A 12,333-nucleotide genomic window follows, 5' to 3' on the forward strand; every position below is an offset into this window, starting at 1 on the left:
ATTCCGCTGGACGGATCACCATGGCAACACAGAGCTCAGTGTCTGGTGAAACCATTGAAATAGGCCAATTGTATTTTTACACAAATTATTTGCTTATGGCAATACTTGACTCATAACAGTCATAACTCTTTATGTTTTGTTAAATTAAACCATTAAATCCTCTACCCTTAGTCTGATAACCGCCACTCACTCGGCGTGTGGGAGCGCTCACCAAAGCATTGTAGCGTGATTCTGCCCGACGGCTCCTGCTCTTCTATCTCGCTTCGACCTGGCGCCTCGATTAGGGAAGTCCTCCAAGATCTCTGTCACAACATCAGTGCCAACATCGCAGCTGTTGATCTTTTCCTGGTCGGAGGGGAGAAGGTGAGGGAGTCAGAAGGGGCCAACAAATTACTGACAAATGCTTATAACATCTGTTGCTAATAGACCAGGAAGCAGAATACCGTAAACCTCTTGATTGAACTGATTCAGCTCTCTGTTTATAAAACACAGTGGGCCTACACTTTCCATTTAAGCATGTTTTATTTTGTGAATGAAAACCCAACTAACAACATCTCAATTGAAAAGATTACAGAGAACACAGAGGATGTTCACAATCTGTGGTTTGTTTTTAGTATCAAATTGTATGTGCTGTTGTTGATGTGTGTGTTTTTTTTTTTCTTCCCAGCCTCTAGTGTTGGACCAAGACTGTATGACCCTCAGCTCACGGGACTTAAGACTGGAGAAGCGGACATTGTTTAGGTGTGAACAATCAGTCAAAATGTGCTTGTGTCTGTCACTTACTTTTCAGTTTCACATTGTTTATGATTTTAATGCCATCGTATATAAATTTTTTCACTCTGTCTTTGATCCTAGATTGGATTTAGTACCCATAAACCGCTCCGTGGGTTTAAAAGCCAAACCTACTAAACCAGTCACTGAGGTCCTGCGTCCCGTGGTGGCCAAATATGGCCTTCACCTCAGTGAGCTTGTGGCCAAAATAGTAAGTCGTCCCCTGTGCCTACAGTGCCTTAATCTGTTTGAAGCTCCTGTGTGTCCACAGCGCAGTCTGTGCAGTGTGTGACAGTGCCACAGGGTGGAGTATCATGGTTAGGGGAGGGAAAAGACCGCATCCTTTTCCATCTCTACACAGTGGTTAGGACTGTGACTCAGCCCAGCCTCTGAAGATGGAGCACCAGGGCTATAATTAAGAATGACGACACTGCTCAAACACGCTTACTCTTAACTCCCCCTAAACCCCTGCCAGATGATTTATTTCAGTCCTGTGGGTTTCCAGGCATTATATCTGCATTATACAGTAGACATAGGTTGAAAGATGATTTATAAATTAAGCAAAAGCACTCAAATATTAACTATATTCTAAGATGTATGTAAACAGCAACACCTTTCCAAGATACTAAGATGTTGACCAACAAATTGTTCTGCGTCTTAGAGTGGAGAAACTGAGCCTTTGGATTTGGGCGCCCCCATTTCAAGTTTGGATGGACTGCGCGTTGTGTTGGAGCGAGCAGATCCAGCTTCAGGGAAAGGTATGTAACACAACGTAGTATTTAACTTAATTTTACAAACCCATTTTCCTTCTTTTCTTCGTTACCCTTTCATCAACATCAATTTCCAGACATTCAGCTGAGTGTTGTAAATGTCCCCCACTGTTATTTGACTGATTACCATGCTCAAGTTTGGCAGAACATGTCTCTTAGAATGTCTGAAGTGTCCTCTGTCTCTCTCCTCATCAGACTTTCATTCTAATGAATTTTTCATGTGCATCTTTCTCTCTTTTAAACAGACAAATCAAAGTCTTCCTCTCTGAAAGGCCACCCTCCAACAAGGAGTTTTTCTGCTGCTGTAAGTTCTCACGACATCTTTATTCTCATGTAACATGTTGCTAAAAACTCCAGATGTGGTGTATTGGTCTTTTTTTTTCTACTGCGGTGCTGCTTCTGAATCATTCAGTATCAGTTAACATTGGCCCAAATTAATCTTTATTAACATTTTGCCAGGGGTGAGCTGTTAGTTGGTGTTTTTATTTTTTCATCCTAACACTGCCTGTAGCTGCCTTACTCATTTCCATGCTTTAGTTATTACAACATATGCAGGCAGACCGTACTTGGTCTAGATAGAAGCAAGGTCAGAAAAGACACAGAGCCAACAGTTGGACCAGTCTCTTTTTTACTTGAAGGTCTCAGTAAATCTGGACACTCTGCTCATTAAGGCGCTTGGCAGCTAATGCTTAGCCTCCGCTTTACAACCTCCCTCTCCCAACTCCTCCATCCCCTAACAGAGTGCATTGTTATTGTTGCATCTGCAGGGAGATGAGAGGTCAACACCAAAGGACTTTTCTGTGAGAGCAAGTGGACCAGACTCAGGACTCCCAGGGGAAAAGAGAAAACAGAAAAAGATTAATATAGATGAAGCTGAAGGTAAATCCCCCTTTTCCTTCTTTCACTCTCTTTCTTTTTTTGGACTTGTGGTGAATGTCTGAGCTTTGCTTTGCGTCAGGACTAACTGATGTCTTTGGCAGTTGTAGAGGGTTATTTTCTCTGTCAGGTGTGAGGCTGCTGTGCTGCATGTTAAAGCCAACTAATCCTTTTCTGCCAGGTGCTCACCTGTTTGGAAGGTCTAAATGAAGGAACTTGTTTGATCTGTTTTTCAGAATTCTTTGAGCTGCTGAGCCGAGCACAGAGCAGCCGAGCCAACGACCAACGGGGACTACTGAACAAAGAAGACCTGGTACTTCCCGACTTCCTGCGCCTGACCCCACCCACCTCCTCCTGCTCCGTCTCCTCTGACCTGGCCTGTTCGACTCCTGACTCCCTGAAACAAAGCAGGGAGAATGGTCTATCCTCAAGGGGGCCCCTTACCTCCAGCCTTCGCTCTGAGAGCCTGGACTCCTCTCTCAGCTCCAGTGCCAATGGACTCTCCGGGACCAGGCGGTGCCTGCTGCCCCCTCCCCGCCACGCAACTTTCGGCACCCACCTGTCCCCTATCCCTCGACCTTCAGACATCCGGCCAAGCCTCCGCACTGTGGAGGAGCATGCCCACACTGACCTGACACTTGTGGGTGAGGGCCATATAAGCAGTCCCAACAGCACACTGCTGCCTCCGTCTCCATCTCCCATGGCGTCCTTTGACAGCAGCCTGCCTGAAGCCAACTTCACTCCGCCACCACCTTGCTCGCAGTCTCAAGACACAGGTGGAAAGGGAAAATCCACTACAGGTATTTCTAAAGTGTAATAATCCAGTGGTCCGTGTGTGTGCGTGTGTGCATGTGGGTGCTCTTTGTGGTGGTCTAATCTGACCGCCTTCTTGATAAAACTTCCTCTACACTGACTCTGATGCACTTTAATAACAAATATTGACTCATTCTCATTTAAACTGATTTGTTTAATTAAACTAAGCAAAGCATGTATGTGACTGATTTTCATTACACTCAGATCATTTTGTAAATAGTGATGTGTATATTTTGTTCAACACTATTTACTTGGATGCCTCCTCTCACACTATATGACTGGGATTAGTTTGAGTTAAATATTTACAGTTTATTTTGTAGTTTTGGGTCCATAAGATTTCTGATGTAACTGGGTGCAGAGCTTATGAATATAAATAATATATGCATAATGCATACAGATGACTTATCAATATTTGACAGTACTGCAGTCAGACAATGTTGTGCTGAAGATTATAATTCAGAGCAACTGAACAATTGAAACTGTTGAGATGAGCAGCTGTGTTTACTGGGTTCGTCATGTACAACTAGAAAACGCTGTATTAAGCCAGACCCATGACATTGTTTTACAGTGTTGGAGCTACAAATGCAAAACAGTGATTTCAAAACAATTGCTGTATTCCTCTCCATTCCACCACCTCTAGTTAAGAGCAATTCAACAATGTCGGTGTCAAAAAAGCATTTTTTTTCTTACGCAACTCTCTACAACCGGTGAGTCACTAAATGGTGTCAGCTCCTGCTGTAGCAATTTGAGCAGTGGTGAAAACAATTAGTCACTGAAGGACAAATGCTGCTCAGCACCAGTGACATTGTTGAATTGCCTGTCATTCTTTATCTGGGTCATCCACTCACTCTCTAGATGCCTGTTGTAGATAATCACTGCCAATAAAGTCTGTACCTGTGATTGAGTAGATCTAATAAATGTCAGAATTGTAAATCACTCTCGTCTGTCTTTTTACACATTTGTGAGCCTAATCCTCCCCCCCCAAAAAAAACTCTATCACCACCTCTTCACTCTCCCATCCACCTCTGCATGCCTTCTTCCAGTCTCCCTTAGCTCAGTTTACTTTTTGTCCTGTGGCTTCCTCCACTCATCAGGACCCACTTTTCTGTGTGTTTCAGGATGTTGCTGCTTGCTGTGTTGCTGCTTGCGGTGTGTGTTATGTTTGTGCGATCTCGTTAGGCACTGCTTGGTCTACCTGCTCGGGGTCACTGCTCTGTTTTGTGTAGCCTCAATGTGGTATTTTGGATCACTCGAGTCTGTTTTCTGTTAAACTTGTGTTTTTAAAGCTTCCTGCAGCTTCTTTTTAGATGGAACGCAAGATCATTATCATCTCCTACAGATAGATTTTTTTATTTTCCATTTCCTCTCTTTGTCATTCCCCACTCCTCCACTGTGTATGTTTCAGAGATGTTAAGGTAAACAATCAAATGGTGATTTGTACTACTGATGGGTTGTTCTCCACTGGATGTGGCAGTTTCAGATTTTCTGTATGCATATCCTATTATAGAAAACATGCTTTTGATTCTGGCTTTAAAGAAAATCCTAGGAAGCCTCTTTTAAAACACTGTGAACTCTGCACACAAGATAATTGTGCGTAATATTTTTTCCAACAACAAAGCCTCCTCATTTGATGAGTGTCCTGAGTGTCCATAGCACGTTAAATGTGACCTTTCAGCCCCGATTTCACAGTGCGGCATTAATGTTAGGTGATATGTACACAAGATGATGAGGAGGAATCAAAGCCTTTCAGCTCCTCTACAGGCTTGTTCCTCTTTTCTGGTTGCTAAGCGCATCAGGCTGATTCTTCCCACCACCGGGCGCCATGGTAACCTTATCCAGAGTTGACTGAGCTACAGATAGAAACTGTCACTACTGGTTTTCATCTATCTCCCAGCCTATTTTTCTCTGTCTCTCTCTCTCTCTCGTTCTGCGACTCACTAAAATAGAAACATAGCTATGATTCAACACAGCCATATTTTTACACTGTTTCCACCTCTGTGCTGGGATCTGCCAACATGGAAATGCATCAACACCTCCACTTTATCACTTTTTAGAGACTTTATGAATATGTTACATTTCAACTTTGTTTGAAAAGTCATGCTCACAAACACAATAACATGATTAAGACACAGACACCCACTGAATAAGGATGAATCCAATAGTCTGAATAAGCTCATTTAGGTAAATATGGCTAAGTAGCATCTCTCTTGTTTTACCGTCAGTCTTACTGCATTCAGTGATTGCAGACGTCCTGTTTCACTGTGTGTATTACTGTCAGAGTGACGCCCTCTGCTGTTCCAAGGGAATACATGTAATTGCTGCTGGAGTTAACATGTTCCTCAGTTAGGTTTTACTCTAAACTCACAAGTCACATTGCATGGGAAAAGATTAATTCCCTGCTTTTTTGGTCTGTACGGATGAAAGAAATTTGAGGCCATATCTCTCCTATGGTTCAATTTCTGAGTAACACATAACATAATGTAAGCTTTAAGGGTCACAGGACATGCTGAGATAAATATATCAATAACATGTGTGATTTAAGCTCCTGATTAAACCGTGGAAACCAAAACCAAAAGACATCTTCTTTTTATAGAACTGCTGCTTTACGTTGCCACCTTCCTTTCTCATTCATGTCTCTAATCACTTCTGTAGTGTCTTTGGGACATAGGGCGTCCACTAGGGGGAGACATAACACAGTGGAACACTGGTTGAACTCAGAACAAGGTCTGTTCAGTCAACAAAAAAGCTGGCCTCTTCATAAACTAGTTGCAGGATTAAATTGTCTTTGAATAAAACAGAATATAAAAAAAAGAAATTGAAACAAAAACATATACAGAGTTTTTAAATTTCTCTCAGCAGTTAGGTCAAAGGTTAGCTACTCCACTTTTTTCTCAGAGGAAAGGTTTGATCCTGACAGGTATGATTAAAGGATTCCTGGGAGTAAATGGGACATAGACCTCATGGCCAGACTATCTCTAAAATGAGCTCTGTAATGACACAGTGCATCAGTGTGGCCCTGAGGGAGCATATGATTGAGTTTTTCTTCAGGCTGTGTCCCTGCAACAGCTCTCAGATGTGGACCCTCGGCTAGTGTTATCATCCATCTGGTGGACAGGAAAGTACTCCACACAAATCTTTGGCAGTCATTCTCAGACAAGACCGTAGCTGGATCCATTCCAGTCTGGCTGCTATGGCTCAGCCTTCCACTGCTATCATTGCCATGGACAAGACTTGCTACATGAGGAAGAATAAACCCAGTGTCATGATGAAATCTTTACACATCACAGCAAAGTCAGAAACACACAGTTCACAGTGAATTGTAAACGAGACTGTAGGAGGGTTATGACTCTGTAGCCCCCCCTCTGTATAAAGAAAAACAAAGCATCTAACAAAAGAAGATAATTAAAACTGTCAACATAGCAATTTACTGTAAAACTACTAACCGTTTTTACATAGGTGTCTAAAAACACGACATAATGGTTACTTTAGGTCTGTTATGGATCGTTGGGTGACAGACTGGTAACCAGTCACCTGGTTCCCTGTTTTTTGATAATTTCATGCTAAGACAGGCTTAAACCCCCTATTCTGAGCATTGAGCAGTAGTTTTCAAACTGTTAGACTTCTGACTTCTGCTGATACAATAAGATAACAATTCAATATAAATTAAGAACAATTTTAACAGCTGGTTTAAGTCATTTTTCAAACAACAGAGGGCGAACATTTCCCAGTTCAAGCTTCTCTATTGTGATTATTTGACTTGTCAGTAATTTCTGATATTTTGTCGATTAAATGAATGGGTCAATCAATTACTTACTAGTTTAACCCATAATAAAAATAAGTATGAATTACAGCACCTTTTAAAGACGTCAGGCTACCTTGTAACCCCTAACAACGCTACATACCAACATCAATACATCACATCCTGCAGAAAAACCCTGTGACGGAGTTTTGTGTTGATATTGCACCAGTTATGACAAGCAGCCTGAAAATCTACCAGTTTTAATTTACAGGTCATGACTTGTTCCAAAACAAAACTCAGTATCTCGTCCTTGAACTTCTGACGAGACCTTGACAGTTGCTGGAAATCCTTTGAATTTGCTGGAGATTGTTCACCTCCTGCTTTGTTACGAGTGATTTTGTTGGAGGGTATGTGTAAGGTCAACTGTTGGAACTCACAAGCTGTGTTTACATCTCCACTGAACAGCAGTGAATCACAGCCAGCGAACTTCGGAGGGTCTATGTGTTGAAGTGCTCTGTTTAGAGTCTTTGGGGCCATAGGGTTCACAAGAGAAGTGGAGATTTTATCGCTAATGCCAGCATCCTGAAAACACTCGGTTCTGAGTGCACTTGAATGAGAACAGGCGAATGCTGGAGCCCCACTGCCATCTTAAAATGTGATTGTATTGTTTTATTGTCTCTGATGGTGTCATGCAGCTTGTTTGAAATTACAAGTAGTGATTTTGAAATGCATGGCGTGCAACAAGAACCAAAAAGATGTGTCATGTGTTATGTGTCATCTTGGTCAAATTTAATTCAGTCATTTCCATAAAACTGTCAAGGACATTAACCTAGTTTAAGAGGAAAAACATCAGCAATAGTGTCTTGACTATGGCTGACCTGATTACACAACTCTAAAGTTTTCAGATTATACAAACATCTTTAACAGATGTGTTCATCTGGGCATTGCAGGGTTAAATGCACGCAATCTCACGTGATGGGTGACATAGTTTCCATTTCCTAGATCCTCTGAAATTTAATGCAGTCATCAGCAGTGTGATGTCAAGATTTGGAGCAAAGGCCAAGTTTCAATAAGATTAAATGAGTCTATATTAAATATCTGTTTCTAGAAAATGCATGTAAAATAAAGGTTTTGCTCATTTGCAGCATTTCAAATGATGCTGACAAACACAGAAAATGATTACTGAACTCTACATTTTCAGCTACACTGTGTTTTTCCATTTTTAAAATTATTTTTAGCTTGTTGTTTTGGATTTCTTTGCCCATACAGTTTGCTCTCATGAACCACCACAGCTAATTTAAAGAAGCTAAGGGCTGTTTGGGCTTTTCACTCAGCAACCATCACCACTCAAATCTGATGGAGCATCAATGAGCTAAAGAACCAGAAGATCAAATCAGAACTTTTAGTTGGGTGAATATTGGATTTAGATTTGTTTGAAAACCTTAAGTCCTCATGTCTGCTGGATTTTTCATTTAGAATCTTTAACAGGTCATAACTAGATCATTTCAGTGTTCAGTGTTTTCATTGTTTCTGCTTACACAAAGTGGCCAAATACATCAGTAACTGCAGATTTATGTGGTTTTTCATGACCATTCGGATCATTTTCCACAGATTTAGACATGGTGCCATCCACTGGTTTTAACTCTTCTGTCTTTTTCTCCTGTGCACAGAAGCAAGAGCAGAAAAAAATCCAAACACAGAATCATCTGCTGGCAAAGCCAAAGCCACACAGACCGTTCAGGAGGTGATGGATGTGGAGGGCGTGCATCTGGAGGAGGGAACACTGGAAACATCAAAGGGAGAAGACTCTGAGCTCAGCCTGAGCTTTCAGGGCTACGTGGCCGAGCTGCGACAATGCCAGAGCAAGATGAGGAACGCCCAGGTGCCCCAAAATGGCCGCAACCCACCAGAGGGCAAGGACAGCAAGACAGACCTTTACAAGGCCACCATTGTCTAAAGGGAACCGCCACTGCTGCACTTTAAGCCTGAGACATTGTCTATTAGAAAAAATAGTTAGTCAAACGATGGGCTGCATGTACAAAATTGTCAATTTACACTCCTAAAAAAAGTCAATAATATGGTGATAGATATTGTATATTTGTTATGAATTCTGACATCTTCTTGTTGATTTTTGGTACTGGTTGTAATTTGGGATAGTGATGTTTTTTGTTATGGTATAGTTAAATAATTAAGCACAAAGCAATTCTTTTATGAGCCATGTTAGACCAAGGACAACCACGGAAGAAGTATAAAATTTAATTAGGAGTACCAATTTCTAATAGGGCATAGATTATATGCATAAGTTGTAATTAATGGGTTGATACCTGCTAGAGCGTCATAAAGGTGAATGGAAGAACTGGCTATAAAAGTGATGATCCAGCCAAAACTAAACAGTTGATTACAACATTTTTCTTATTAAAAAACATGCTGCTTGAATCATTACAGTTTAAAGTTCTTGACTACTAGCTTTTAATAGTCTGCTGTTGAAAAAGACACAATTGAATGCTCTGGAAAACGTTTTACCCTCTTTAAAAACCTTTTCCTAATCTTTAAATTTACAGTTTATCAAGCTATTAATTACAACTTGCAGAGAATGAAGTTTGACAAAAAGATCCTAACTCAGTGTTTTAATTGTTTTTACTTCTTTTTTTTTCTGCTGAGGAATACAGTGAGATGCCAGTAGTAATATATGTTTGTAAGACCCAGTAAACGTTTTGTTTACTACCAGTCTCATAAAGTGCTTATTAAAATTAAAGAAGCCTAACTAAAACATAAATCAGTGTCCACTGGGTTTTTCTGAGCATCTTTCCGTGAGATGCAGCTGGAACACATGATGAAGTGTGTCCCATTAGAAATTGGTACCCAATGTTACTGTTAGGCAGGACTCTGCTTTGTGGATCTAAATGGAGGTAAACCACATTCTTCTTGGACATTTATCTATTTCCTGTTTATGTCTTCTTCCTCTGTTTTACAGATAACACCTGACAGTACCTTTATTGCCTGTTCTTTCTGCTTCTGTGGTATTGAGGTTATTCAAATGTCGAACAATTAAAAAGCTTTGATGGCTGCAATTCCATCAAACTGACTTGTTCTCTTTTGTCCATTGTGCATAGAAAATTCTGGTATTTTTAACAGTGCTCCCAGCTTGATAAAGAATACCTGAAATACTCTTTTGTTGTAGTCAGTCTTATGCAGACGTCCAGAGCCCTGATATTGGGCCAGATAAATGTGTTTACTAAGAAACGTTAATAGTTAACTGTCTCGTTACTCATGAGGCTGTGCTTTTCTCTTTATATATTTAGCTCAGCATGTGGAGAGCGACTATTACAGCTGGTGAAAATGAGTGGTTATAGTTTATGGGACTGGGGGAGTTGATGCAACATGTCACTGCTGGAATGCTGACAACGCATTACGCCCGGAAGGGTTTAGATGGATGTTTCTCTTTCATTCATGCCTTATTTCAAAGGTGTTTCCATTATTCAGGTCTTCGTGGGAACAGCAATTATCCAGATAAACGTCTGTGAAGACTGCCAGGCATCCAGGTCCGGGTTATCCCAAAGGTGCTGTTAAATACTTCACAGAGTCAAACCAGTTCCAAGGGACAAAGCCTTAAGGATGAGAGGTGAAAGGTTTTCAAGAACATTTCTGAGCGGCACCTTTGGGACATGGCCCGACACTTTTCTAATACACCACTAAAACTGGCATTGTCTTATCTTCAGCATTAAAACGCCTGTGTAAAATGTTTCCACCTCCTCTCTGAAAGCTCCTTTGGAACAATGCATGTTGGTGCTATAATTTCGAAAAACAGAGACACCTGTATAACACATCACAGTGCATTTGCACCCAGCCGAAGTAAATGTTTTATTATCCTGTTCAGTCACACATTTTGAGAACATGGCAAAGACCGACTATTTTTAACTACCACAAACTAAAAAATATTCAGTAAGGCAAGTGATAGAAAACACACAAGTATTCTTTGCTGTTGGCTTTAAATTAAATGGTTTAGTTTCAAAAAGCAAAACTATTCCGCCGTTCCGTTGGTCACTTGCACTTTACTGTGCACATTTTTGCACACAGACATTATCAGGTAAAAGTATCTGACAATTTGATGTTTATGGACACAAATAAAGTGAGTACAAGTGACCCACAGTGTGTTGTATTTACTAGTTCCTTCTTTCAGTTTCTGATCTAAAATAGCTATTAATCTCTTTATGGCACCCAAGAGCTTTGTTCAAGTTGTTAAATGAGCCTATGTAGTAATTCAGCTTTGCACTTCAAGAGACAATTTATTATGAAAACAACCATAATTCCTATAAAAGAGGCTGACAAATACATTCTTTGTTTCTGCTTCCTGTCTGGTAAATGCCTGCTTCTTTCAAACTGAACAGCCACAATTTGTGACACTTTCTGTTAGAAATTAATTGTTGTGGGTTAGTTTTTCACAATTAACAATAAATAACAGTTTAATATCACTGGTGGAGATTTTAAACTTGCTGTAATATTTGTTCAGGTACCTTTTGCTCGTGTCATATCTTTTTTATCATCGAGGGTGAAGTTTCTCAAGCATTCACACCAGTAGCTCTTTGTACTAACCCCCTTCTGCAGCGATTACAGTTTTTGTGCCTTCTTGAGTGTTTACAATCTTCACACACCTGGATTTGGGCAGTTTACGCCATTCTTCCCGACAGACGTCCGAGTCGGAGTCTGTCTCCAGGACTCCCATCTATTGAGCAGTTTTTCTTTTAGTTCTACTCTGTATTTGTCTGCCTTCATTATTCCCTAAACTCTTCACACACAAACAAAGCATGAAGCTGCCACCACCCTGCTTTAGGTATTATCGGATCATTCTTGAAGTTCTGTCCACGAAAACTCTTTGCCCTCCTGCTCTCAGAGTCATTTTCAATATTGTTTAGCAAACTCCAAACAGCTTCTGTTCAATCACTCTGTGATCAAGATCTGATTGATTGAGTGTCGCTGATATGTTTGTCCTTCTGCCAGTTTCTCAGGTTTCTGCAGAGGACTCTCTGAGGCTTTTTCATGACAGCCGCGTCTCCTTCTGGTCTAGTTGCTCAGTTTGATCTGATGGAAGTGGTTTCAAACTTTCTGTTTTACAGATACTGGGGCCACTTTGCTCCTGGGAACCATGAAAACTTTAGAACTGCTCCTGATCTGTTGCTCACCACAAACGTTTATCATGGAGCGCCACACAGAGTCATTAAAACTTGTCTGGTTTTAGTCACAGCATAGTTTGAACACCTTTGTCTGTCAAGCGTCCAATAAATTCAATGTTAAAATGATCCGGATAGCCACACGTGAAGCTTTCATAATTTATTTTTATTACTAAACTTTTGATCACAACTGTCC

General features: G+C 40.7%; 1 protein-coding gene across 5 annotated transcripts in view; it reads left to right on the top strand.

Annotated features, from left to right (window-relative positions):
- The window catches only part of rgs12a (regulator of G protein signaling 12a), a 40,578-nt gene extending 30,540 nt beyond the window's left edge, over window positions 1-10,038 (top strand). For 2 of the 5 annotated variants that reach the window (XM_067523193.1, XM_067523192.1), the window contains exons 12-19: window positions 172-363; window positions 668-741; window positions 856-982; window positions 1,433-1,529; window positions 1,787-1,845; window positions 2,309-2,420; window positions 2,654-3,217; window positions 8,640-10,038. In XM_067523193.1, the coding sequence (XP_067379294.1) occupies window positions 172-363; window positions 668-741; window positions 856-982; window positions 1,433-1,529; window positions 1,787-1,845; window positions 2,309-2,420; window positions 2,654-3,217; window positions 8,640-8,926 (1,512 nt within the window). In that variant the 3' untranslated portion in view covers window positions 8,927-10,038. The remainder of the gene's footprint in view (window positions 1-171; window positions 364-667; window positions 742-855; window positions 983-1,432; window positions 1,530-1,786; window positions 1,846-2,308; window positions 2,421-2,653; window positions 3,218-8,639) is intronic. The other 3 variants (XM_067523197.1, XM_067523196.1, XM_067523194.1) reach the window with 2 other exon arrangements.
- The last annotated feature ends 2,295 nt before the right edge of the window (window positions 10,039-12,333 follow it).

The sequence above is a fragment of the Channa argus genome, chromosome 12 (assembly GCF_033026475.1).
Source record: "Channa argus isolate prfri chromosome 12, Channa argus male v1.0, whole genome shotgun sequence".
Classification (NCBI taxonomy): Eukaryota; Metazoa; Chordata; class Actinopteri; order Anabantiformes; family Channidae; genus Channa; species Channa argus.